The sequence below is a fragment of the Dipodomys spectabilis genome, unplaced genomic scaffold, assembly GCF_019054845.1.
Source record: "Dipodomys spectabilis isolate Male_0828 unplaced genomic scaffold, ASM1905484v1 ptg000178l, whole genome shotgun sequence".
Taxonomy (NCBI): domain Eukaryota; kingdom Metazoa; phylum Chordata; class Mammalia; order Rodentia; family Heteromyidae; genus Dipodomys; species Dipodomys spectabilis.
In genome coordinates, this window is record NW_024870855.1 from 7,854,086 (window position 1) to 7,881,978 (window position 27,893).

A 27,893-nucleotide genomic window follows, 5' to 3' on the forward strand; every position below is an offset into this window, starting at 1 on the left:
CGCAGTGCCGGGGATCTCGTAAGAGCGGTGACTTAGAACCCCTGTCCCGCGGGGTCCGCGGCAGCGGGAGGTGGGCGGGGCGCGGTCAGCAGAGCGGCCTGGCGCCAGGGCGGGCGGGGCCGGCCCTCAGCCTGGACCAGGGACAGTCCCTGGGCGGGGACACGGGGCGGGCGGGGCCGGCCCTCAGCCGGGACGGGGCCGGTCCCCGGGCGGGGTCTCCGGGGCGGGCGGGGCTCCGGGCTGCGACCGCAGATTCCGGTCTCGAGGTGGCCGCGCGCCCGCCGCTCCAGGCGGATCCGCCAGGCTCCCGGGGCCGCTCCAGACCCCCGCGCCGGCCTCCCTCGGCCCCGTGCCCGGTCCCGGCCCGGCATCCCGGTGCGGACGTACGGGGCCGAGCGCCTGCAGCGGATCCGCGCGCGGTAAGGGGTCGGGCTCGGGTCTTTGCGGAGATCCTGGCCGGCCGCGGGCTCGGACCGAGCGCCGCGTGGCCGTCGGTGAGCTCTGTGTCACGATCGCCGGACCGAGAGGACGGGGAGGATGTGCGGGGAGCGGGGCCGGGAGGTGGAGCGGCCCGGTGGGCGCTGCGGCCCCGCGTGGTGCAGCCGCCGCGTGGAGAATGCAGCGCTCAGGCCCAGGGCGTGGAGAGCAGCTCTGGCGCTCACGCGTGGGGAGGGAGCTCGGGACTCCAGACAACGTGCTCACCGCGCCCTCCTTACAAAGACAGATTCTGCACCTGCTCTGTGCGCGTGCATGCGTGTGTGTTTGTGTGTGTGCGCAAGCGCGTGCGTGTGTGTGCGCGCGTGTGTGTGTGTGTGAGTGTGTGCGCGCCGGTATTGGGACTTGAACTCGGGGCCTCGTGCTCTTGCTGGGCTTTTTGACCAGGCTGGTGCTCTACCACTTGAGCCACAGCTCCACTTCCAGTTTTTTGGTGCTTAATTGGAGAGAAGAGTTTCATGGACTTTTCTGCCTGGTCTGGCTTCAAACCCCAGTCCTTACTAGAAGGAATATCCAAAACTCACTCTTCGCAGGCTTTCGCTGGTTATGCTCAGGGCCAGCCATTGTCTGTTCACCTTTCCATTTGTGTAACGTGTGCTCCTACATTTTGGGCTAACTAAAGTCACTCACTTCTCAGCGGATCCACCATTCTTTCTTTCCATTCTTTGGAGGCTAATTTGACCTTCAGGGTCTCCCTCCATGTCTGCAGACATCCAACGCAGGTTCATTAGGCTCAGATATTGGTTCAGATATTCTCAGCACTGCTGGCCATTATTAATAGTTTAGCTAGAAAAGCTAGATTAAGTGGCTCATGCCTGTAGAACTGGTCACTCAGGAGGCTGAGATCTTAGGATAGCGGTTTGAAGCTAGCCCACGCATCCAAGTCTATAAGATTCATCTCCAATCAACTCCCTCCCAAAAAGCAGAAGTGGTTGTACTAAGCCTTAAGTCCAGGAGAAAGAAAAAGAGATCAGTATTTCTTTATCTGGTGCACACACGTGTGTATGTGTAAGTGTGCATGCACACACATACAGGGGCCTGTATTCAGGACTTAGGCACTGTCCCTTAGCTTTTTTTGCTCAAGGTTAGTGCTCTACCACTTGAGGCACAGATCAACTTCTGGCTTTTTGGTGATGAACTGGAGATAAGAGTCTCACAGACTTTCCTGCTCAGGCTGGCTTTGATCTATGTTCCTCAGATCTCAGCCTCCCGAGTATCAAGGATTTAAGAGTGTGAGCCTCTGACACCTGACTCTTGGCTTTTTTGTCTAAGTGTGCTTTGATTACATCTACTGAGCTTTATAACTTACTGTAAAAAAGCAAAATGCAAACCAAACAGAAAACTGAAAGTGAAACTTCCAAGTTTTTCTAGACTCTGAAAATAATCACTCAACATTTACTCTTCCTCTTTACTATCCTTCACCCTCTCTTCCTCTCTTTTTCCCAGACTTACTTCATTCCCAGCTCCACTTCTGGCTTTTTGGTGGCTAATTGGAGATAAGAGTTTTCTGTCTAGGTTGGCTTCTAACTGAGTTTCTCATATCTCATCCTCCTGAGTAGCTAAGTTTACGGGGTGCTAGCCGTTGGTGCCCAGCTCTTTACTGGGATTTGAGCTTGCACTGTAGGAATAAAGCAGTGTACCATGTGTACCTGCTGCTCATTGTTCAATAATTAGCATGCCTAATGAGTTTGGTGATTGTCCATTGGTTGTGGATGTGCCAAAGATGTTTTCCTTCTTGTGTGCTAGCATCCTGCCTTGAGGTTTGCAGATGAGCAATGCTTGAACCCGGGAATAGTCGAATTACTCATAGTTGTATGTAATACCCTGACCTCCTGGTTTGGCCTGGGCCTGTGAGTGCTAGCTACTCAGAAATCCCAGGGTGTGGTAGAAGAAACACAGACCAGCTCTAACAGACAATAGTCTTGTATAAAGGTGTTGGAAAAAATGATCGACCTGTCTGCATGCACTACTGAGTAGGATCTGCCTCACGGGTCAGTGTAGCAAAGGATCAGAATGAGAAGAAGATGGGCATTTCAAGGCTTTTCTCTTACTTTAACCATCCATCAGATAGCCAGAGCTTCTAGTAAAGACTCAGTATTTTCAGCTAAAGTGGCCTTCAGAAGTTTTCTGAAGAAAGTCAGGCAACTGTGATCACAATCTACACATCAGGGGTGTTGTCTTCACTAAGCCAGTGGGAAGTTAATAATCTATTGCTCAGGTGTGAGCCTTTCAAAGGTGATAACTTGGAACAGATAAACCAAGAGAAGATGCTATGGTTCTGGTGGGACAGATGATTTGACATCTGGGTAGATTCTAGGGAGGTACCAAGGGCTCCTTGGGGAATGAGATCTTTCCATGGTGACAGTTTATGGTTTGTCATTTGTATAGTCATCTCAACCTCACTAGTTTTAGTTTCATTTTGTCATAAGGGGCTTCAAGCTTGGTGTTTTTGACAAAAAAAAACTAAAAATCTTCTTTATTTATCTATTTCTTCCCTTCCTTCCTTCCTTCTTTCCTTCCTTTCTTCCTTCCTTCCTCTCTCTCTCTCTCTTTTTTTCTCTCTCTCTCTCTTTCTTTCTTTTTTTTTTTTGGGGGGGGGTCCAGTTGTGGGGCCTGAACTCTGGGCCTGGACGCTGTCCCTCAGCTCAAGGCTAGTGCTCTACCACTTGAGCCACAGTGCCACTTCCGGCTTTTTTCTTTTTGCTTATGTGGTGCTGAGGAATCGAACCTAGGGCCTTAAGCATGCAAGGCAATTGCTCTACCACTGAGCCACATTCCCAGCCCCCTTCTACCACTTTGAGCCACAGTTTCACTTCCAGTTTTCTGGTAGATAATTAGACATAAGAGAATCATGGACTTTCCAGCCTGGGCTGGCTTCAAACTGTGATCCTCCTTTTTCAGACTCCTGACTTGAGGATTATAGACATGAGCAACCAGCACGTGGCTAAAAGTATAATTTTAAATGATATTTTGGGTAGGGCCCAGAGTTTATGTGCACTTTGTCTCCTTGTACTAGTCCTTAGCTCTGTCATCCTCACCGTAGCTTCTCCAGTCTGATTCCTAGTAAGGAATCATGAAGGGACCATTACTCCTTCACAGAACATGCTAGGTTCACAGTGATACATTGATTTGTGTGTGTGTGTGTGTGTGTGTGTGTGTGTGTGTGTGCATGCACAGCAGACTGAATTAAAGGCCTGGGTGCTTTTGCTCCTCAAGTTAGCTCTCTACCACTTGAGCCACAGCTCCACTTTCAACTTTTTTGCTGGTTAATTGGAGGTAAGGCTCTATCCTTTGAACTGAGACCCTCAGATCTCAGTAGCTAAGATAATAGGCATGAGATACCAACACTCTGAAAAATCAAGATTTTAAGGGGAGAGGTTTGCAAATATTTGAGTCTCCTGGGCAGCATATTCTCAGCTTGCAACAGACAGGTGGGGAGGGCGCTTGTCACTACCTCACCCTCGCTGTGCATAAGAGGGTTCCTGTACTAGTGCCCATATTCCATCTGGACAATTAGCTCAGATTTCACCAGGTAGCCTCTGGGGACAGGTGAGTTCACAGGGTGTGTTCATTGGTTCATCATTGTCATCCCATGAGGCTCCAGTTGGCATAGGAGGTGACATCTTTCTTCTCTCTCCTCTGGTCTTTATATTGATTCAAGGCCCCTGTGGATAACCTCAGACCATCACCCCTACCTCCTCCAGTGTACATGGTCACCCTTAGCCCTTTCTCAACCGAGCTTTCAACTGCCATTGCCCATGAAGTTGTTAAATAGTCCTGGCTAAGCAGAAGGCTGAGATGAAGGGAGGAAGGTCTGGAGGTGGAAGCCTCAAAGTCCAACGAATACCAGGGGAAGGAGGAAGTAGACTCAGGAAGGTGCCAGCAGAGGTGAGGCCAGGACCAGGAAATTGGCTTCTCTGACCACCTGTCTGTCTTAAGGATCCCTGGGGACTGTGATTCTCCAGGATCCCCAAACCCTTCTTCACTTAGTGAATAGAAATAGACACATGGCTCAACACCAGCACAGGCAGATTGGGGAGAACATATACCTGGAGAGCCTCTGGCCAAAGCTAGAGATGTGTCACTTCCCTGTTAGGACATGTGTAATACTCCATGAGAATGCTGCTTTTGCCTGGTGGAGATTAGTAGGAAAGTATCTGATCCTGGGACATAGGTAATATGCAAAATGGGTCACAGCTTAGAGGTAGGGAGGAGACCAGCCTGGAGGGCAGGGGGTGTTGTTTGCTTAAGGCCCTCACCTCTTAAAGTGCCAGTAAATTTTGGTCTGGTGCCAGCTGCATGGGAGGTGGAGAGAAGGTAGGGCAGGGAGTGGTTGGCAATCAAGGCACTGGTCTGTGATCCCATGATAAGGACACACTCAGACCTAACAGAGACCAGATTCTACAGCCAGGTGATGACCATAGGAGAGGCAGAACACAGAGAAGGCCAGTCCATCTGACCATTGTGGACAGTGCTGCTCCTGATGGTTCCCAGGATCCAGAATAACATAAAAGTTGGGAGCATCTGGTCAGTGGGTACTGCAGAAAGCCTGAAGGCATTGCCAGAGGTGTACAACCCAGATCCTTCCTAAGGGCCAGCACAGGGCCTCTGCCCCCACTGTCCACAGTACCACTCTCTTCCTCAACACTAGGAAAAGCCTCCTACTTTGTTCCTCTGACTCATTATAAATACTCTTTGTCTGCACTGTGCTTGGATTTGTTTGCTGATGTTACAGGACAAAGGACTGTACTTCTAGGAGAAGTCACTCCCAGGCTGGGCATGTAGCCTTGTGTAGAGCACTTCCCTAGCAGGGGTGAGGTCCAGGGTTCAACCCTCAGCACTGCAAAAAACAACAAACTCTCCTTTTAAAGCTCCCCTGGCAGGGTCTTAATCGCTGGCATTTTCAAAGAAGTGTTTTACAAATGCCAGGGGGAACAAAAGTTAGATGAAGACAAGCAAGCAGTGATTGCTGGGGCAGTTTTCCTCTAGATCCAACCACTATCATTTCTTTGGTTTTCAGAATTTACTGAAAATAGCCAGCATATTTTGATTAATAACTATGAAAAATCCAGCTCATTGAAAAGGACTTTTTGGTGTTAAGACAGTGGTGAGATACAAGGGGTGAAGTGGGTTGTGGGACTATTAACTGAGATCCAGGAAAAAGGCTACAGCCTACCGACTTGGAATGAGTAGTCTTGTCTTTTCTCTTCCCTTCTCTTCTTTTCTTTCTGTCTTCTCCCACTCTCTCCCCCGCCCCCTCTCTCTCTTAAGACAGCATTGGAGCTTGAACTCAGGGCCTGGACACAGTCCCTTAGCTTTTTCCCTCAAGGCTAGCATGTCTCATTTGAGCCACAGGTCCACTTCAGGAGTTTTGGTGATTAATTGGAGGTAATAGTCTCATGGACTTTCCTAGGCAGGCTGGCTTTGAATCACAGTCCTCAGGTCTCAGTCTCTTGTGGTGTGAGCCACTGGTGCCCATCTGTACCAATGTTTTGAGTATTAGCAGAGCTGCACACGACCTTGCTCCCTATTGGGTGGCTTGACTATTCTATGCAATGCTTTTCTTTCAGGTCCTGCTACTGGGAGAGATGGCAGCTGCAAAAGTGGAAGAAAAGGAACTTGAAAATCATCACAAGTAGGATTGATCCTTGTTGGCTGGGGATATGTAGGGTTGTCTTTAATGATGCAATGCTTTGAGCCATTTGCTTTCCTAAGAACTTAACATATGTTAGAGCATTGAAGTCAAATGACACAGGATGAGGGATCAAGGGCTTGGAGGGCTCATGTTTCTCATGGCCTAAAAGACCTCTAGCTTGGATCCTGGTGTCTCTGCCCTCAACTTTTAGGACCTGTGGTCTCAGAAGATGAGACAGCTTAACATCTAAATGTGTGTGTTCTGCTATTTGTAGCCACTTTACTGAAACTTAACCTGGGTAGCTAGGATTACAGGTGTGAGCACCAGCACTAGGATTACCAGTATGAACTTCTTAACACAGGCTTTGAGCATGCTAAGCATGTGCTCTACACTGGGCCACACTCCCAGATTCCCTATCTAGACCTGAGTCCATTGACTGTTGTACTTTCTTCATTCTCTGGCTGCCCATCACTTCTGATGGGTGTGTGGGATGGCGCTCTGTCCTGCTGCTGGGGCTTGAATAGGACAGTCTCGGCGAATGTTTGTTAAATGAATACAGAGATAAATTTCCTGGAATTGTGTATAGATGGGGAACATTTTGTCTTATGCCTCATTACCTTGAAATCCTTTCAAAAGTATTTGACAGCTGGGTGCTGATGGCTCACACCTGTAATTATAGTTACTCAAGAAGTTGAGACCTGAGGATTGAGGTTCCAGGCCTGCTCAGTTAGAAAAGTCTATGAGGTTCTCATCTCCATTAAGCAGCATAAAGGTAGAAGTGGAGGTGTGTCTTAAATGGTCAAATGCCAGCCTTGAGCAGAAAAAGCCCAGTGAGAGGACCCAGGCCCTGAGTTCAAGCCCCAGTACTGGCACACGTCTGCTCTGTCTCTGTCTCTGTCTCTCACACACACACACACACCAGTTTGTGGGAGCCTATTACATTCATTATGATAAGGGTCAAAGTTGCGTAGTTAAAACCCTTGTGATCTCATGGTTACACTCTGTTTCCTTCTGCTCTTCCTGGAGTCAAGCATTGAAGAAAGCTTTTCTGTTTTGAAATACGTGACTGAATTGTCTTCATGGCATCCTGTTGCATCATTTCAGGGCACACCCATCGACGGTTGGTTTTGGGTTTTGTTCATGACATTCTCAGAGAGACCAGGGTGCCACCAGCATATCAAAGCCAGTTGTCATTAAAGGCACTGAACATGCTCTGCGTAGGTTGCTTTATAAAGATCAGCGTTTCAGAGTTTTCTAGAGATAAAAAAGGCCTTCTGGGATGGTCCTAACCCTCTGGATTTGGGCCTTTAAAAACAAACATCCCATTCCCTTACCCCTTAGTAAAACGAGTTCTGAATTTGTTAGGAAGAGAACTCCTAGCTGATAGGCATGCTTTTCCTGGAGCTGGTTGCTTGCCCCTTAGGAGCAAAGTGGATAGCACTTTTGCCCTGTGTCCCTGCCGGTGGTCACTCACGATATTTTTATCCATCAACCCATGCTGCACCATCTTCTCACACTTGCCTATAGAGCAGTCGGCTGCGTGCTTTGTATAAATGTTTACTCTCTCTCTTTAGTCCTGTTTGTTTGCCAGAGTTTGGGACTTGAACTTAGGGCCTTGCGTCCTCCCTTAGCTTTTTCACTCAGGTTAGTGCTCTACCATACCTCTGCTTCTGGCTTTTTGCTGGTTAATTGGAGATAAGGGTTTCTCAGATTTGTCTGCCCTGGCTGGCTTCAAACTGTCATCATCAGCTCTCAATAACTATGGTTATAGGTGTGAGCCACTGGCCACCAATTGTCTCTTTAGTCTTTTATACTTTCTATTCTGTAACTGCCTTTTGAAAAAGTTAACATGGCTGGATTTCTGGACACCACTCTAGTGGTTGAGGGTCAAAAGAGAAACGAGAAATAGTAAAGAAAGTAACAGATGTAGGCAGAGGGAGAAAGAAAGGCCCAGTGTCTGCTGTTAATGCTGACTGCAGAAAGAATTCAAGAATAGATGAAATAATCTAGTAAACAGAGCAGAGCCAATTCAATGTTGTTTTGCCTGCAGATAAAATAAGGCGTAGTCTTGACCTCTATGACATAATTATCATGGAGATAATACTAATTATTTCCTTCCTTCCTTCCTTCCTGCCTGCCTTCCTGCCTTCCTGCCTTCCTTCCTTCCTACATTCCTCGTTCCTTCCCTCTCTCCCTTCCTTCCCCTCCCTTCTCTTTCTTTTTCTTTCTTCCTTTCTTTCTTTCCCTCTGTCTCTCTCTCCCTGTCTTTCTTTCTCTCTGTCTCTCTCTCTCCCTCTCTCTCTTTCTTTCTCTCTCTCTTCCTTTCTTCCTTTCTTCCTTCCTTCCTTCCTTCCTTCCTTTCTTTCTTTCTTTCTTTCTTCCTTTCTTTCTTCCTTTCTTTCTTCCTTTCTTTCTTTCTCCAGTGCCAGTAGTGGGGCTTGAACTCAGGGCCTGGGTGCTTAGCTTTTTCTCAAAGTTGGCATCCTGTTATTTGAGCCTCATCTCCACTTCTGTTTACTGTTAATTGGAGATAAGAGTTTCATGCACATTCCTGTTTGGATTGACTTTCACCTGTGTTCCTAAGATCTCAGCTTCCCGAGTAGCTAGGATTCCAGGCCTGAGCCAAGCACCCAGCTTTGCATTATTGTTGTAATACAATGTGCATAAGGTGTAACAAGCATCCTCTGGAGAGAGGGAGACATCTTTGAGGAAGTCATTTTGTGTAATATTACAGGTGTTCCTTGACTTAAGACTGGGTTACACTCCTATAAACCTAATGTAGGTTGAAAGTATCATAAACTGCAGTACCTCTGTCTAACTTAACAAACAGCTTAGCTTAGCAACACAGCACCTTGTGCAGTGTCAGGGAATTCCTCTTGTGATGGTGCCTCTGATCAAGAGCTGTGGAGGCTGCATAGCCTTGCTAGGAAGGGTTGCAGTGCATATTATTAGCTCCAGAAAAGATCCAAGTTCAAGTTCAATTGCTTTATTGAATGTCTAGCACTTTCACACCACTGTCAAGTGGAACCAGCTAAATCTGGATTACTTATTTCCAATCACAGGCAGCAGAGACACTTGCTGTCTCTTCTTTTCCTTTTCTCATGAATTAGATTGAGGAAGAAATGTGGTCATTTGGTTCTTGGTATAAAGTTAGATGGAGAAGGAGGAAAAAGAAAGCTCTGATTGCTCTGAGTTCAGGGACTCAGTTCCTGATGGGAAGGAGCCATGCCTGTCTCTGGAAATCAGAAGACAGGCATTGTTGGTGAAGCCATAGTAAACTCTGGTTTTCAGGAAGCTTGACAGGCTGGAATGGGATTGCCTAAGCCCGGCATACTTGCTTTTGTAACTACAATTTCATTGGAACACAGTCATTGTTTGTGTTGTACCTGAGACAATAGCAGACTTGAATGATTTTGACAGAAACATAATGGTCTGTAAAAGTAAAAGTCATGTTATAGATTCTCAACGCCTATTAAAGCAATGTATTGTGAGCTACACTGACAAAATAAGTGAAAAGATGTCTTCCCTCTCCATTCCTACTGGATTCAGAAGTGGTAGCTATAGCAATAAGACAAGAAAAAGAAGTTAGAGCTATGTGGACTGGAAAGTTTAATTCTGGGTGGTAGGAGTGATTTTCTTTTCTATCCCTGTTTCCTAAAGGTGAACACCAAAATTTCAGGTTTATGTATGAAGCGAACTTGATATGGATCAGCTATATATAGCAACTGTGTGTGGGTGATTTACCACTGTGATGTCAGTCCTGTGGTGGATCTTCTGAATTTGTGCTGGTTACCTTGGAACAGGGGCTGTTAGAAGAAAGTGGAGTTAAGAGGGAGGAGATGGGCTAGTGAAGACCTTGGCAGTATAGGAGTGTCTTATCACTGGGTTCTGATTGTGCCTCACAGGGAACATTGCTGCAGTAAAACAGCCAGTAGCACCATGATCTATAAACCCATTTTCTTATTTCTAACAGCGACTGCCTCATTCAGCTTTCCAATCCAAACCTAGCAACCATGAAGGAAGATGTTCTCTACCATTTCAGCCTCAGCACCAGCACACACGACTTCCCAGCTATGTTTGGCGATGTCAAGGTAAAAGCCCAGGCTTTCATTCTGGCAATTTGCTGTACAGTAATCTCATTTATGATACAGCCAGGCCTGCTCACAGATAGTAGAGAGGTGACAGGAGCAAGCCATTATGTGTTTATCAGATTTTTACAAATGTCTAAGTATACAAAGTAGAGGAAACTACTATTGCTGCATTGACCTCGATTGATCTTTTACAACTTTAGTATATAATGGGAACTGTACAGATAGGAAACTTCTTGAATCAGGCCAAGAGACTTATACTGCAGGTCTGTTTACTTTGAAGTCTGTTTACTTTGCTTGAGACCATGAGTTTGGAGCCAGCCTGGGCAACCTATTGATACTGCCATCCCAAAACATGAATGAATAAGTAAAAATAAAATGCCGGGCATTGGTGGTTCATGCTTGTAATCCTAGCTACCTCAGGAAGCAGGTATCTGAGGATTGCACAAAGTCATGAGACTTTTACCTCCAAATAACCACCAGAAAACTGGAAATAGGCCTATGTCTCAAAGTGTTACGGTTGTAGCCTTGAATAAAACTGCTCAGGGATAGCACCCAGGCCCTGAGTTCAAGCCCCCCATGATCAACAAGAAAAATAAAATAGAGTAAGTTGCCTAATGCTTAATAGGGAGTAAGGAGATAACAAAATATTTCCAAGAGAAGCAGGGATAGTTATATAGGTAATTTATATTACAATGGTTTGTACTTTAAGGTGCATATTAATACATTCTTAAGTTAATTGTCTCTCAGGGCTTATTTTGCCAAGGATAGGTGTCTACAAAATCTTAAATTCCTCAGTGTTGCGTTATCCTAATAGGCTTTAAAAATCTTCTTAAATGTATTTATTTCTTTGGGGGGAGCAGTTCTGTAGCTTGAATTCAGGGCTTTGTCCTCTTGCTTGTTTTGTCCACTCAAGGCTGAGACTCTACCATTTGAGCCACAGTTCCACTGATAGCATCTTACTGGAAAATTGGAGATGAGAACAGTTTCACAGACTTTTCTGCCTGCTCTGGCTTCACATTTCTATCATCAAGTGTCAGCCTCCTGAGTAGGAAGGATTACAGGTGTGAACCACCAGCACCTAGCTAAGTTGATTTTTATTTCACACGTAAAGACTGTATGTATTTACAGGGTACAATGTGGTACTACAGTACAATTCTACAATGTATAATGATTGGATGAAGGTATTTAGCATCTCCATAACTTAATTTTATATTTCTTTGGTTTGGGAACATTCATGATCCTCTCTTCTAGCTACATTTAATTGTGGTTAGCCATAGATACCTTCCTGCTCACAAAGGACTTTGTAAATCTCTAGTTCTGGTGGGTAAAGCTGACTTAACACATGGAATTGCAAACTGGAAGAAAGTCAAGCTCCACCATCCAACCTAGAGCTGTGTACAAAGATGCTGAACCCAGGGCTAGGTGTCTTTCAACATCCAGTACTGTTATTGGTACAGTGTTGATGTCTAACTCTAGGGAACTTTCCAGGTGCCCTTTTTAGTGTTTTGTTTGTTTTCTGTTCAGTATTGGGGCTTGAATTCAAAGCTTTGTTCTCTGTTTTGCTGAAGGTGGAGCTGTACCACTTGAGTCACAACTCTACTTCTGGCTCTTTGCTGGTTATAGAGTGTCTAGGCTGGCTTCAAACTTCAATTCTCAGATCTCAGCCTCCTTGAGTAGCTAGGATTATAGGCATGAACCATTAGCATGTGGCTTCTGGGTCTTCCGTCATTAAATCATCTATCATGATTTATATTCCAGCCTATGGATATCTCATGTTTAAGGAATACACCATTTCTTTTATCTTCAGATTTCCTAAAACTAGTGCTCTCTTTTTCCATCACTATATATGCTTATATTTATGAATATATTTGTAATGTATATTATATATACATTTATATTTTTTTTCAAATGTTTTCTTGCATGAAACGTCACAAGTTAAGGATTTTACTTCTCTGAGTTTATACCCACAGTTGCCTAAACCTCCCCAACTATTTCTGACCATTGACTCTTTGGCACTTAGGAGGTAACTGGTGGTCCATTTTTCAGATGGTCTGTAGGACACTGGTTGTAGGAAGAGTGGAGGAGAGTGAAGAATTCCTACCCTCCAGCCCAGTCTCAGGCCTCCTGCAGTACCCCTCATGGAGTTTTGCATTGTTTTCTGAGTTACTCTCTCATGAGCAGTGAGACCAAGATCAGTGCTTCTGAATCTGGCCAGCCAATTCATTAAAGCCAATTACCCTTCCTTCCTCCCTAGTACAGTAGGTGAGGCAGAACCAGGGAGCTTGCATTTTGACCAGGTTCCTGAATAACCCTGAAGTTCCTGGTGAGAAGTCTTGGCTCTAAAGACCTGTGCTGGCAGCAGTGTGCTGAGGGCGTCCTTGTTCTCTGGTTGCAGTTTGTGTGCGTTGGTGGAAGCCCCTCTCGGATGAACACCTTCATCAGGTATGTGGCCACACAGCTGGGCCTTGACCGTCCGGGAGAAGAGTTTCCTAACATTTGTGCAGGGACCGACCGCTATGCCATGTACAAAGTTGGACCAGTGCTGTCTGTGAGCGTGAGTACCATCCACGCCCTTAGGCTGGGTCTCTAGGCTCTGGGGTCCTGCCTCCCCTCACCCTTACACACACACAGCTGGCGCCCTACCACCTGCTGACTGTCAGTGGTGGGATCCTGGTGAGCCTGAAGCAGTGGGGATGAATGCGACCAGGGCTGTGACTTTAAGACTTTGTCTCCCAGAGCACCTAAGCACACAGATCCAAACACAATGCAGATACACACAGCTGTGCACATAGTGTGTGTGTGGCAGGGGCAGACAGTGCAGGAGCCCAGCTTATGCGAGGAAACGGAGGAGGAGCTGCCTTGCATGGATCAGGGTGCAAGGGGAGCTAGGGTACCAGGCCTCCAGTTCTCTCTGCCATCCCACAATGAGTGACTTACTTCATAACAACTGTACACACAACTGTGTGTGTATGTGACAGTACTAGGTTTTGAACTTGGGGCCCATGTCCCTTAGCTTTTCTGCCCAAGGATGATACTCCCCCACTTGAGCCACAGCTCCACTCCTGGCTTTTTGGTGATTAACTGGAGAAAAGTTTTACAGAGCTTCCTGCCCTGACTGGCTTTGAACTGTGAGCCTCAGTTCTTAGCCTCCTGAGTAGCTGGTATTACAGATGTGAACTAGCAGTGCCCAGCTGAGCCAAATTCTTCTTCTTCTTTTTTTTTTGCCAGTCCTGGGGCTTGAACTCAGGGTCTGGGCACTGTCCCTGAGCTGCTTTTGCCCAAAGCCAGCACTCTGCCACTTGAGGCACAGCACCACTTTTGACTTTTTCAGTTCATGTGGTACTAGGGAATTGAACCTAGGGCTTCATGCATGCTAGGCAAGCACTCTACTACTAAGCCATATTCCCAGCTCTGACTTCCTGCTTTTTTAAGTAGTTTATTGGAAATAAGCATCTTATGGAGTTTCCTGCTTGGGCTGGCTTTGAAGCATGATCCTCAGATCTTACCCTCTTGAGTAGCTAGGCTTACAGGCATGAGTCACTGGTGCCTGGCTGTAATTCTTGAAGGGTTCCTTTTCCGCTAGGGCTCTACTATATAGCCACTGGGATGGCAGGGGCATCCTGGGGGTGGGGGAAAGGTTTTGAAAGGTGGGAGAAAGGCTGTGCAGAGACCTCAAAGGGAGAAAATGGCAGATGTGCATTCACAGTAAGGTGTCCGGTTGGTGTGAGGAGTGTCCAGCCAGCCACCTACTTTGGCAGAGACAGAGGGGCCAGGGATAAATCTGAGGAGATAAAAAATGACCAGTGTGGTGTGATGTCAGAAGGGGCTGTTTGTTACCCAGCAGGAGCTGCTGCGACCTTCCTACTGAGCTTCATTCAGTTCCCCAGTGCTGAGTCTTCAAAACTTTGTATGGAGGTCGTGTATAGGATGGATCTGAGGATTTTGAATCTCTCAAGTAGATAGTTTTAAATCTCCACTTTAAAGATCATCTTCTAGGGGCTGGGAAGATGGCTCAGTGGTAGAGTGCTTGCCTTGCATGCCTGAGGCCCTGGGTTCGATTCCTCAGCACCACATAAGCAAAAAGAAAAAAATGCCGGAAGTAGCGCTGTGGCTCAAGTGGTAGAGTGCTAGCCTTGAGCTGAAGAGCTGAGGGACAGCACCCAGGCCCAGAGTTCAGGCCCCGCGACCGGACCTCAAAAAAAAAAAAATCATCTTCTATTGCCACTGTGATAAGTTCATTCCATTGGCGTGCACTGCATAAAATATAAACAGAACACAGTAGTTGAAAGCCTCAGTCCAGAAGACCATGTGCACACTAAGACACATGCAGCAAAGTTTATTGTCAGACTGACCCTCTCTGGCTAGGACAGCACTTGTCCTTGAGCAAGGGGCTAGGGGGCTGAGGTGGGGAATTTTACTAGGGTTGGGGGTACTCTGTAGTCTGGTTTGTGTGGGATGTGGAGTTTGTGAGATGTGTGAGCAGGGGATTTTGGTTTTTTTTTGGGGGGGCTAAGGTTTATGGTTGCAGCGGCCCTGTGTCACCTGGTAAGGCCTGAGTCAGCTAATTTTAGCAAAGGGCCTGGGTCACCAGATTCAGGACAGGCCATACTTTATTTACATCAGGGCCTCTGATAGTGGAGTGGCTCCTAAGGTGGAGGAGGTTAGGCTCACAGTAGTCACCTCAGCCCCTGTTATGCTCCAAGACTCCCTGTGAGTGAAAAACCCTATTTTTACTGTTTGTTTTTCCTATATGATATATAAACTAGGCACAGCAACAGCTGAACAAAAATAACCTATAATAGAGTAATTATAGCAATATACTGTAACCAAAATCATGTGAAGCCAGGCACAGTGGCTCAAGTCTGTATGCAGTCCTTACTTCTTGGAGATGGGTGAGTGATGGATCACAGTTCAAGTCCAGGCCAGCCCTGCTGACCTCCCTACCTCCAATTTGGAAGACTTCACCTCTACCAGTGACTTGAGTTTTATGGTGAGCACCTGGTCATCTCAGTGAAGCCAGGAAGCCCACATGGAGAATCACAGTCCAGGCTGGCTCAGGCATAAAGTGAGACCCTATAACCAGTGCACAAAAGACTAGTGGAGCGGCTCAAGTGGTAGAGGGCCTGCCTAGCAATGCAAGGCCCTGAGGTCCAACCCCAGTACTGCCCTCTCAAAATGTTATGTGAATGTGGCCTCAATTTTGATCTCTTGCTTTTCTGCAGAATATTTGGTCATACGGAACTGATCCTTCTTGTTGACTATGGGTAACTAAAAGAGCACAGAGTCTATCTTCTGAAAAAGGATGACATCTCTTTGGTTTTCTTTCTGTGATAGGGTCTCATTAAGTAGCCCAGGCTTGCCTTAGATTCACAGTCCTCCTGCCTCTGCCCCCAGGGTGCTGGTATTACTGGTGTTTTGCATCTTGTGTGGCTAAGAAGAGACATGTGTATGCACTAAGGTACTGCCCTGGACTCAGCTTTGGCATTTTTCTCTGGTTTTAGCATGGCATGGGCATTCCATCCATCTCTATCATGCTACATGAGCTCATCAAGCTGCTGTACCATGCCAGGTGTTCCAATGTCACCATCATACGAATCGGCACTTCTGGGGGCATAGGTAAGGACTGTAGAGGGCCCAGAGCTCCTTGTAGTAGCACCACTATGGTGCAATGCTGGGTAGACCGTCTCCTACCTTGCCTTTGTTGAAGAAGAGCTTATTCATGGAGAGTGGAAAGGAAGTTTGTTCTGTTGCAATGTCTACCCTGTCCTCCAGCTGGACCACAGAGATTGGTAGCAGAAAGGAATTACACCTTGCACACACAGAAGTATGTCCTCTGGGCTACTTGGGACCTTATTTGCCTGGTTCCCTTTTTTCTTTATTTTTTATTACTATAGAGGTGATATCCAGAGAGGTTACAGTTTCTTAAGTTAGGTAATGAGTATATTTCTTTTGAATGATGTCACCCATTCCCTCACTCTCTCCATTTCCCCCTCCCATCCTCACCCACAAGTCATACTGTTCATTTTCCAGTGTCGAGTGAGTACCACTGCTGCATTTGTTCACCCTTTGCCCCTAATCTGGTTCCCTTTTTCTTCTTTCTCCTGTCCTCCACTCATTCCCTGTTGTTCTTGGGGCCCATGATGAGAAAATCACAAAGCAACCTAAGAGGGAAAGACAGGAAGATACAAAACAAAGGGAAAGGTCCTTAAATGAGGCCCCCAAAACTTCCCAAGTAGGCACACTGGTAGCTCATGTCTGTAATCCTAGCAATTCAGAAGGCTGAGATCTGAGGACTGCAGTTTGAAGCCAGCTCAGGCAGGAAAGTCTGTGCAACTCTTATCTCCCATAAACTACTCAGAAAAATCCAGAAGTGGCATTGTGCCTCAAGTGGCAGAGCACTAGCCTTGAGCACAAAGAGACTCAGGGACGGCACCAGGATGTGACTTCAAGTCCCAGAACAGCAAAACAGCAGCAATTACCAAGAGGGTGAAAAATAATAGGATTTAACGCAAAAGAAAAATGCTAAAGACTGTGGAATTGTGCCTCTAATACTAATCACAGACCACAGACTAGGTAAATTTTATTTCGGTTGGTCATGGGGCTTGAACTCTGATAGAAGCTGACTTACTTTAGTCTAATCATACCATACCTCATATGATGTAGAGGTGGTATAGATTGTTATACTCTGTTCTTTAGGGAAAGACATTTTTTTGAAAAGAAAGTCTGTCCATGTACTATACAGATGCAGTTTCCTTAATAATCTTTTCTTTTTGGTTGGTCGTGGGGCTTGAACTCTGTGCTTCAGTGCTGTTGGTGTGCTCTTCAGCTCAAGGCGAGCGCTCTACCACTTGAGCCACAGTACCACTTCTGGTTTTCTAGTGGTTTATTGGAGATAAGAGTCTCACAGCCGTAATGCCCGGGTTGGCTTTCTACCATTATTCTCAGATCTCAGCCTCCTGAGTATCTAGGATTTCAGGCGTGAGCCACCAGCACCCGGCAAGCCTTAATAATATTAATTCCACCTGTGACCCATTGAATTCTCACGTGAAACCTGGGAATTTACTTGGGATTTTTGTTTGTTTGCTTGCTATTGTTGAGGTAAGGTTTTAGTATGAGGCTCAGGCTGACCTTGACTCTGAGTTCTAGCAGACCAGCTAGAAAATCCATCCTTCTTTCGTTCCTTTTTCTTTCCTTTTCTATGCCAGTACTAGGGCTTGAACTCAGGGCTTTGCTCTCAGGGCTTTTTCACTCAAGGCTTTTGCTCTACCACATGAGCCACACCTCCATGTCTGGCTGTTGACTGGGTAATTGAAGAGAAGGGTCTTAATGAACTTTTCTGCCTAGACTGGCTTTGAACCAAGATCCTCAGATCTCAGCCTCATGAATAGCTAGGATTATAGCATGACCTACCAGGACCTGGCTAGCAGGTATTCTTGAGTTCTTCTTGTAGAAGAACTCGGGGTCTTGCTGTGGCTAGGCAGGCACTCAACCATTTGAGTCACACATTTTTTGCTTTAGTAATTTTTCAGATATGCACTTGAGCTTTTCTGCCCAGGTTGGCTTCAGTCCCCAATCCGAGGAATCATCTTGCCCAACTTTTGACTGAGATGGACTCTTGATAACTTTTTACGTGAGTTGGCTTTGAACTAGGTCCTTCCTGAACTTTGCCTCTGAAGTAGCTGGGATAATAAGGCATGAGCCACCACTAATGGCTGTTCTTGAGTTTGTGTTCTGAGGGAGTATTTTTTAATTGATGATCAGAAAGAATTTTGTAGAAGTCATGAAGCTTGAGTCTCTCTTTGAATCTCAAAACCCAAAATTGATGAACATCACTGAAAACAAAGTGTGACAGACATGGTGTCCTCACAAGCTGTGACTGTTAGGGGATAAATAATAGCCTGGTATCTGAGTATTACTGGCACCTGATCAGGAAGATCTTGGGGCTACAGATATCTGACAGATTTGACAACAGAAGCATCCCCACACAGCCAATGACATCTCCTAGGGAAGTGTGCCCACAAAAGCTGACATTGGGGCCTGAAGCAGTGGCACATCCCAGACCCTATGAGTCCAAGGAACATCTGGCATGTTCTTCCAGAGCTCCATCCTCAGGGCTCAGAAGAATGGCTGGGCAGAGGTTCAGGCTGCCCAGTTTGGCCCAGAAAGGTGAGGGCAAGGGGAAGTCAAGCTTGATGGAAAGTAGAAGGTCTTAGCAATCAGCTATGTTTTTTGTGTTTCATGTAGTATTTGGAAATGTTTTAATGGTTCATGGGAAATAACTGGCAAGTCTCCCAGCTGATTAGGAAAAGGTTTCTTGATTTATATCTCCTCCCATCATGACCTTAAAATGAATATTTTGCAGTGGATGCTGGTGGCTCATGCCCATAATTCTAGTGACTCAGAAAGCTGAGATCTTGAGGATCACCATTTTATGCCAGCTAGGATAGAAATCTCTGCAAGACTCTTACTTCCAATTAATGAGCAAAAAGCTGGAAGTGTGGGTGTGGTTCAAGGGATAGAGTACCAATTTTGAGTGAAAAAGCAAAGTGAGAGCTTGAAGTGTTGAGTTCAAGTCCCAGATGAGCACAAAACATATAAACAAAAAAATAGGTGAAAGAACTGTATTTGAATTGCTATAAAAATACTGAAGTCTGCCTGGCTTGTAAATAATAGACATTTATTTCTCAATTCTGGAGTTTGGAAGTCCAAGATGAAGACCGTAGGTGAGTCAGATCTGATGAAGACCCAGTTTGTTCTTTATGGAATTTTCACTGCTATGACCACACAAGTGGAGGGACACATCAGGGCTGAGTACTCTTGTTTTCATTTTGCTTTGTGTCAGTTCTAGGGTTTGAACTTAGAGCCTTGAACTTTCACTCTGCTTTATTTTGAACCCATGCAGAGTTGGCACTCTACCACTTGAGCAATGCATCCAGTCTGCCTTCTTCCTGGTTCATTGGAGATAAAATCTCTCAGATGTTCCTTCCTAGGCTGGTTTTTGTTTTTGTTTTTATTTTTTTTTTTGGTTGGTTGTGGGGCTTGAACTCTGGGCCTGGGCACTGTCCCTCACCTCTTCGGCTCAAGGCTAGTGCTCTACTTAAGCCACAGCACCACTTCTGGTTTTTTCTGCTTATGTGGTGCTGAGGAATCGAACCCAGGGCCTCATCAATGCAAGGCAAGCACTCTACCACTGAGCTACTTTCCCAGCTCCTAGGCTGGTTTTGAACTGCACTTCTCAGGTCTTAGTCTCCTGAATAGCTAGGAGTACAGATGTGAGCCACTGATGACCCGCTTTGAGTTCTTTTTCTGTAAGGGCATCAATCCTATTCATGAGGACTCAAATTTCTGGGACCCACCCATGTCCAGAAACTGCAAAAGCCATCCTTGACTTGGGGACTGGGTAGGATTTGCAAGTACAAGTTGGAATGTGGGGAGACATACATTCAGTCGTCATAACAGTGGTTAGGTCCCATTAAAGTGACTACAAACAAAGTAAGGAGTAGAATAACATGCTTATTAACATGAAAATAGTTCACAAGGGTTTGCTTAAAACTGGAGACACAATAGGACCTAATGATACACCAGTCCTAGAAGAAAAGCAGGTTGGTCAGAACTTGGTAAACCGTGAAGTTAGCTTTAGGGTGCCTAGGGTTTATTATACTGTGCTTAAACACTAACATAATAAAGAACTAAAGCAGGAATGAATTAAGTAGTGCTCACGTTCATGGTGGAATGCCAGGCCATGGAGAAAATAGTAAGGGCCAGAAGACACACCTCTGAGAGGGACTGTAGAGATTCCCGGGCATTTCCAACACTCTTGGTGCTTTTGTACGTTGTCTTCAGTGTTTGCATGTGAATTAATAAGAGAAGCATTCATTCCACCATTTACCTTGGTGGTGGTACTAGGGCTTGAACTCAGGGCCTTGAGCTCTTACTTGGCATTTTTGCTCCAAGATAACAATCTACCACTTGAATCTCACATCTAGTTCCAGTTTTTGCTGGTTAGTTGGAGACAAGAGTCTCAGCTTTGTCTGTCCCAGCTGGCTTTGCACTATGATCTTCATATCTCATTCTCCAGAGTCGTAAGAACAGTCAAGGTGCACATGGATTATAGTGTTTTCTCCCTGAGCTGTGCTGTGCACTGCCTGGGCCTCTGGCACAACGGTGACATCTGCTTCTTCCTCAGGTCTGGAGCCTGGCTCAGTAGTCATCACCCGGCAGGCAGTGGATGCCTGCTTCAAGCCAGAGTTTGAGCAGCTTGTCCTGGGGAAACGGGTGGTTCGAAGTACTGATCTGGATGAGCAGCTGGTGCAGGAGCTAATGAAGTGCTCTGCGGACCTGAGCGAGTTCACCACTGTGGTGGGAAACACCATGTGCACCTTGGACTTCTACGAAGGTAGGCGGGGGGCGGGAGGCGGGGGGAGACTGAGTGAACCTTTAACCCAGGATCCCTGCCCTACTCTGATCCTGCTTCACATGTTCTCTGGGCTGGGGTGTCTGCACCTTGTCTGTCACCCAATCTCAGCATTTCATGGTGGCTATAACAGTGGCTCTGAAGCATGCACAGCACTTGGGAGCAGGCAGGACCTGTGTCGACTTCCCCTGCTTCCATGCTGGGTGTGAGTATAGCACCACCATGTGGTAGCAGCTGACAATACAGAGTCCCTGTGTCTGTGCTGCAGGGCAAGGCCGCCTGGATGGTGCCCTCTGCTCCTACACAGAAAAGGACAAGCAGGCCTATCTTCGAGCTGCCCATGCTGCTGGCATTCGAAACATCGAGATGGAATCTTCGGTGTTTGCAGCCATGTGCAGTATGTGTGGCCTCCGAGGTAAGCGGGCACAGGATAGCCTCGGGGCCTCCTTCTGCCATCTCTGCTCTGCAGGGCAATCCTGAAATCCAGGGTCCCTCCCCCTGCCCCAGCCCAAGATGTTTCTGACTCTTATCGACTTTGACTCACAAGTCAGTATCTGACCGAGTCCTTGTGGACAACGTTCTGTGATTGTGACAGGACAAAGACTTCCCATAGTACAGAGAAGGTGAGTCCTGAAGAAGATCCATAAGCTCAGATACAGGCTTGCTGGCTAATAAGGTTCCTTGAGCCTTGGCTTTAAATGCTCTCTGGCCTTTTGAATGTGGAGGTCTTCAATGTAGCTGTCCCTCCCAGAAATCCCTGCATCAAATCACTTTAGCAACCTGTAGCCTTCCAGGCTGTTCAGGACAGCTTGGAGCTGGCCCTGGAATCAACTTGGAAATTTGTTCCTTTTTTGGGGGTGGACTAGGGTGTAAAATCACAGTTTCATGCCTTCCTTTGCCAAGAAGGTGATCTACCAAGTGAGCCATGCTTCCAGTCCTTTTTATTGCTTAACATATATCTCAGATAGGGTCTGGAGTTGTTTTTCCAGGCCAATTTGCATTGTAATCTTCCATCTTTCTTTTAACTGTGATTATCCCAGCGAAACACCACAACCAGTTTGTTGAGATAGGATCTTGTCATTTACTCCATTGGCTTTGCACCAGTTTTATCCTCATGTCCATCTCCCAGGTGGCTAGGATTATAGGCATAAGCCATTGCATCTGGCCTAGTAGGACTTTTCTTTTGGAACGATGGAAAGCGATGGGTAAGACATAGGGCAAGGTGATTTGTGCAAGGGCAGAGCTTCTAGCGTTCCTGAGCTGGCTGGAGTGCCTTTCCCTGCCTGCTTCATCCACCCATCTTCTGCTGGGTTAGTGTGAGCACAGAAGACTTCCCTAGGGGACACTCAGGCTGAGGCTCACAGCTCCCTGCTCTGTCTGATTCATGTGAATGAAGCTAGGGATCTGGGACTTGGTGTTGACATGGCCTTTGCTTCTGGCAGCTGCTGTGGTGTGTGTCACCCTCCTGGACCGCCTGCAGGGGGACCAGATCAGCAGCCCCCACGAAGTGCTTGCTGAGTACCAACAGAGGCCACAAAGGCTGGTGAGCTACTTCATCAAGAAGAGTCTGGGGAAAGCCTGAGGCCCAGCTCTGCTTCCCAGAGACAAGCTGTTGCCAGGGCTGTCCATTAAAACTGGTGTGCAAAGTCCCCTTTTGTGTGATTTGGAGTGTGGGCTCGTGGCCCATGCCTGCAATCCTACCTACACAGGAGGCCGAGAGTACATTCTACCCACAGAGCAGGGATCAAATACCCTACTCAGCACTACCAAGCTTCTTGATGAAGACAGGGTCTCACTAAATTTTTTTTCCAGGCTCCTCTGAAAGTGAAAGATCCTTCAGGTTCTCCAACCCCTCAATCACTGGTTTCAAATTGCTGCCTGGGTACATGGGATTACATGAATGTGTTCAATTTCTATTTCATATCCTAATTTGATTAATTTTGAAGAAATTATAAATAAACTAATTTGTATGTCAGATGGATGGCTTCATGTGTTCATCTATTCTCCAGTGATGGCTTACTATTTAGCAAGATTACATTAGATGCTATGCTTGAACAGGTTGAGATTTCATGTCACTAACTTTCCTTCAGATCAGTCCCATTCAGTTTGGAATCTTCCAATGAAAGAGGAGACAGTGCTACTCAAATTTAGTTTGAGCCTGGAGCCAGTGGCTCACACCTGTAACGCTAGCATCTCAGGAGGCTGAGTTCTGGGGATCTTGGTTTCCAGCCAGCCTGAGCAGGATGAGGTGAGACTTGCTGCCATTTAGCCACCAAGGAAGCTGGAACTTGAGCAGCATTTCACGTGGTAGAGCACTAGCCTTGTGCCTAAAAGCTAAGGCCTAAAAGCACATAGGCCCTGAGATCAAGCCTCAGGACGAGCATACACACACACACAAAAAAACCCTGAAAACAAAACGTTTCACTAGATGCTTGAGTTTCTGTTACATTAATCTGGTTCATTGTACATGCATCTTATAATGATTTACTCATAATGTGAGAACAAGGATACTGTGTGGAGCTGAGCTCCTCAGGGCTTCAGGATGCTATGTGCCAGGATGCATGGCCACAGTGTGAATGAGAAAGAGTTTACAGTAAGACCCTCAGCCTTTGCAACACTGGCCTCCTGGGCCTGAAAACTGTGCCATCTCCTGCCAAAACACTTCAGCTCATGGCAAGCTGTATGAGCTGGCACAGGCACAACTTTCTCCTTAGCAAGATGGAATACCAATGTCCACCTCACCAGACTGTAGGGAAGACTTTAGGGAAGGTATAAAGGACTTGGTAGAGATCATGGCCCACAGTAGCTTCTCAACAGATACCTAGATGAAGATACAGCCATGTTGGCATCCTGGCCTGGTTGTGGTCTCCTTAATCAGAAGGCTTTGCTACATGTTTTCCCTTTTATTTGCAAATATTTCCCGGATCTTTAATTTCTACAGATAAGACTATGAAGGGAATGCTACTTCTTATCTCCCACAGTAAACAATTCAAACCAAAAGCCGGTGGCTTTATATGCTATGTATTTTCACATAGGTACTTTTGCAAGAGGAAAAGGGTCTTAAGTCAAATCAATTCCTCTCATGAGTAAACTAATATGTGGAGTTGAGGAACTCTTTTCTCCTACACCTAGAATCTCAATCAAAAATGAAGTATGACCTGAATATCTGTAACTCAAGAATGGCTCATTGGTAGGTAAGGGTCTAGATGGCACTGTCAATAAACATAATTGCAGTGGTTAGAGTAATACTGTCAGGACAAAGCCATTGTTTTCAGAATCCAAGACTGGTCGGAATTTGTCTTTCTTGTGATTTGATTGCTTTCCCCTTTAAACACTAGGAGGTCATTTTAGCTCCTGTGGACAATTTACATCCATCGACACTCATAACAAGACACTGTCTGCAATGAGGATACAGGCAGGACTTAATCAAATGTTTCTTTCCTACCAGTATCTTTTTGGAAAGAAATGACAGAGGCAGGATGTGTTCCTTGATCAGGTAAGAGGAGGGACTGATGTTGTAAAGTAAAACCAGTTGGCAAGATCCAGAGAAGCCACATTTTGAAAGGCCAAATTGGGAGTCTTCATTAAAAAATTGGCATGTGTAGGCATACTCCTGTCACAAAGACTTGCAGTCCTGTGAATACCTTTACACTGTTAGAAAACTGAGTCAGGAGACCAGAGAAGAAATAAAGAGTAAAAACACCATACCAACAACCCATATGAACCACAATGGAGGCCTGAAGTGGGAGGCCATGTTGATCAGAAGAGAGTCAGGATATGGACACAGCACATGAGGTCTGGCTTAAAGGCTTCTGAGCTGTCTGCCCTAAAATAATGTCATGTCAGAGGTCCAGTAACACATCATCGAAGTCCCCACCCCTGCCTCTCCCAATTCAGGTATGCCCAGCACCTTGGGGTTGGGAATTCCCCTTCCTTCACCTGGAAGTCAAGATGGTCCCAGTTAAACCCAGTATCCTATCCACTGTGGCCATGATGGCACTGGTTAGACCCAGCATCCCTACTTCACTAAGATGTCAGAGATTGAGAGAATTGCAGTTTGACTCCAGCAGTTTGACTGGGGAATCAGTTCTGGAGCTCTGGCTTTCACAAAGTTTTAAACACAAATGGGGTCAGGTGGAGGTGGACTGACCCGCTGGACAAACTCAGTGACGCTGAACACTATCTTTAAAAGGTGGAGTTTATTGGATGGACAGACTGGTGCTAACTCAACTTGGGAGTGAGCAGCCCCAAACTCAGGTAGCTCAAGGTTTATAAAGGCAAAACATGCATTCTTTTAGTGTAGGTGCAAGCAAGCTGGTATAGAGAAGTGAACCTTAGCAGTTATTTTGCAAGTGCATAAACCACAAACATTTCTGTAACAATTAAAACCACAAATACCCAGGTAACAATCTCGTGACCTCTACAGGACATGCTCTCTGAAGGATTCTAGGTGCACAGCCCCTAAATTCCTTTCTGGTCATGTTTGTCTGCTTGGCCTGCTGAGCATTTTGTCCACTGGAACTTGGAGATAGTGAAGTAAACACAAAGGCAAAATGCTCTTGCCATGGCTGCTTTCTTCAACTGTCTAATGGAGTAATGATGACAAGACTTCTTCCCGTAGCTGACCTAAGTGCCCAGGGGAGCAACCACTGAAGAATTATTTGATCTCAGTGAAATGATGGGTGAAGAGGATTTATATTACCTAGGGCTCTGGCATTTGACTGATTATGTTCTGTGATGTCACGTCATTTCCATGTTTCCCTGTGTTTCCCTTCATCAGTGTACTTAGGGATTTAGGCAGGTACTTGCTTTGGAAGAACTGTGATTTTGGTGTGACTGTGTTTAGCTCTTTTTGCAGCTCAGGGTCTCCCTCCCTGGAGCACTGCCCTGGGTCTGGTGTGACCTCTCTTTGATTTTCCCCCAGGGTCCTGCAGTTGTGCATGGTGACTCCAGTCCCTCCCAGCAGATTGAGGGTGGATTCCCTGCCTGCACAGAAGCCAGCCAGCAGCTTCCCATATAGATCAAGGCTGTTGCACAGGAGACGTTTCAACACTCAGATTTCAAGGCTTGTGGAATGGTCCGTGAGAACACTTCCAAACCTAGCCCCAAGAGGGACCTGCTCTTCCTCATTCTGCAAAAAATGACCTACAAACCTGAAAAGATTTCATCTTCAAGGAGGATATGTGGAAGTCTCTGCCACTAAGGCAAAGTAAAGCACCCACAAAAACCATGTTATTGCTGAGAAATTATTTTAACAGACTATTAGTGTTTCAATTTAATCTTTTAATGGAAATCACCCACCCACCCACCCTCCCCAATGGGTAATCCATGACATTTGCAACTTGGCACATTGTGCAATGCATTCCCATGATGCACTGGAGAATGTTATTTTCGATGGTTGGTGTCCAGGCTTCTTGGCTAAAGAAAAGGCGGCCTAGGATAGAGCCCCATCCCCATTTCTACTGGAGGTCTGGGGGCTCAGGACTGGCTAGATGCCCTCATCTTCTGTCATTGTTTGCCCCGCAGATGTTTGGGGCAGACTGATATAATGGGTTGCAGTGTGCACAAGGCTTGGGTGAGCAGCCCCAGTGCACACTGGGTGTGTGGCTGCCACTCCCACTGCTGAGTTGCTCACAGGTCTCCAACTGGGAGCTGCCATTGCTGCTCACCCCCAGGAAGCTATCCTAGATCCCTGGCTCAGGGCCCCATCTCCCATCCTCTGAACCCAATGTGGCCATGTTCAGAGGCAACGGACCTGCACAGCTGGCCACCTGTCTTGGAAATTGCCATTTTCTCACCTTTCGTTTTCTTTTCATATTCAGCCAAGAACGCTGCAAAGCACAGAATCAATGTGATAAGAAAATGCTGCTTGTACCCTGAAGGCTTCCTTGCCACTTGCCGCCCTACCAAGTCCCTCCAGCAGAGGGCAGGCTGGGTGCACAGCTGGACTAGGATTGCTCTCAGTCTAGGGCAGGGATGCCAGGGGCCTGAGGACAGGGAGCTCACTGCTCAACTCTCTGTGGACATGGCAGAGACTTGAGGCTTCCAGTGACAAGGCCATGCTATTCCCACATGCTATGTCAGCTTGAGCACCTGCTGTCACACTGCCAACCTCGCTGACCTCCCTCTGAGACATGGCCAAATGTCATCAGCAGCACTGAGGTCTGGGGGCATGGGGCATCAGAAGTAGCATTGCTGTGGGACTGGGCACTCTGGGGCTAGGGAGGACACGGGCTCTTGCTGGAGGTCAAGGGGCAGGGAGAGGCTCTTTGTCCCCACTCTGCTTTCCCAGGGCTGGGCCCCTGTTCACTCACATCCTCTGAATCTTTGTCTTTGTGCAGCAAGGCCAGGTGTGTGAGGATGGTGCAGAGCTGAGGGACAGTGCCCTTGGGATAGTCCTGTGACATTGGGTAGAGATCAGAAGGGTGGCACTTGACACACGGGCAAGGTCTGTGGCCCTGCCCTCTACTCTTGTGCAGGCCTTAGTGCTGTGGCTGCAACTCATTGCTGCAACATGCCATCTGAGCAGAGGCCAGGTGTGATGGGGCATTAAGGGAGTGGGCCAACAGGTCGGTTGGGTTGGGGGACCCCCCTCAACTACTCCTTCTAGAAAGCCCCTGGCCTCAGGCATGCACACTCACCAATTGTTGAGGCTTCTTGCAGCCTCTCTTGAGTTTCTTCCAGAAGCTCTTGTATCTGGACTCTCGCCCCTGGCAGCAGTTAGCATGGATGTGGAACATACTCATTCTCTAACCATTCAACCCTCCAAAGTCCCCTCTTGCCATGTGGTGTGACAGCCATGGCTTGGGCCCTAGGATCTCAGGCTCCCTGTGACCATCAGCACTGTATCCCTGGGCAGGCCAGAGCATATCCCAAGGCTTGTCTCCATGGTGGATGTGGCCATTTGCATCCCCTAAAAGATGTTTCTGTGGCTGCCTGATCTGGAGGGACATCTTGACCTCACATGACTGGCTAGGCTTCCCTCCTGGGATGGGGAGGCCACCCAGAAATAGAGCCAGGGCATGGCTTGGGGGTGCCAGGCTGGCGGGGTGTAGAGAGGCAGCCTCAACACAGGCCACACTCAGGAGGAAGCTTGACAGGAAATCTCAGCAGCAACCTTGACAACCCAACCCTGTCACTTTCTCCACCCTCCTCAGACACCCAGGTGGCCTCCTCCACTTACTCCACTGGGTCCCCAGGGACCCCCTGTTCCCCACACACTTTATCCTATACCCAAGCCCACGAGGGATGCTTCTAG

At 46.9% G+C, this 27,893-nt stretch overlaps 1 protein-coding gene across 2 annotated transcripts; it reads left to right on the forward strand.

The window, feature by feature from the left end:
• The first annotated feature begins 344 nt into the window (after positions 1-344).
• LOC122120849 (uridine phosphorylase 1) lies at positions 345-22,612 on the forward strand. Of its 2 annotated transcripts, none has more exons than XM_042695076.1 (8): positions 345-419; positions 6,066-6,130; positions 10,101-10,221; positions 12,617-12,775; positions 15,723-15,837; positions 20,408-20,617; positions 20,904-21,050; positions 22,078-22,612. In XM_042695076.1, exons 2-8 carry the CDS (start codon positions 6,084-6,086, stop codon positions 22,215-22,217), a joined length of 939 nt encoding a protein of 312 aa, XP_042551010.1. In that variant the 5' UTR covers positions 345-419; positions 6,066-6,083; the 3' UTR covers positions 22,218-22,612. The 2 variants fall into 2 exon arrangements, with proteins under 2 accessions (XP_042551010.1, XP_042551011.1); XM_042695077.1 differs by having other exon boundaries at positions 10,104-10,221.
• Positions 22,613-27,893: the final 5,281 nt, after the last annotated feature.

Excerpts from the sequence above, each read along its gene's own strand:
- LOC122120849 (XM_042695076.1), top strand. The coding sequence starts at position 6,084 with ATGGCAGCTGCAAAAGTGGAAGAAAAGGAACTTGAAAATCATCACAA. Across the intron at positions 15,838-20,407 it reads CGGCACTTCTGGGGGCATAG|GTCTGGAGCCTGGCTCAGTA; the intron begins GTAAGGACTGTA and ends CTTCTTCCTCAG. Across the intron at positions 21,051-22,077 it reads CAGTATGTGTGGCCTCCGAG|CTGCTGTGGTGTGTGTCACC; the intron begins GTAAGCGGGCAC and ends TGCTTCTGGCAG.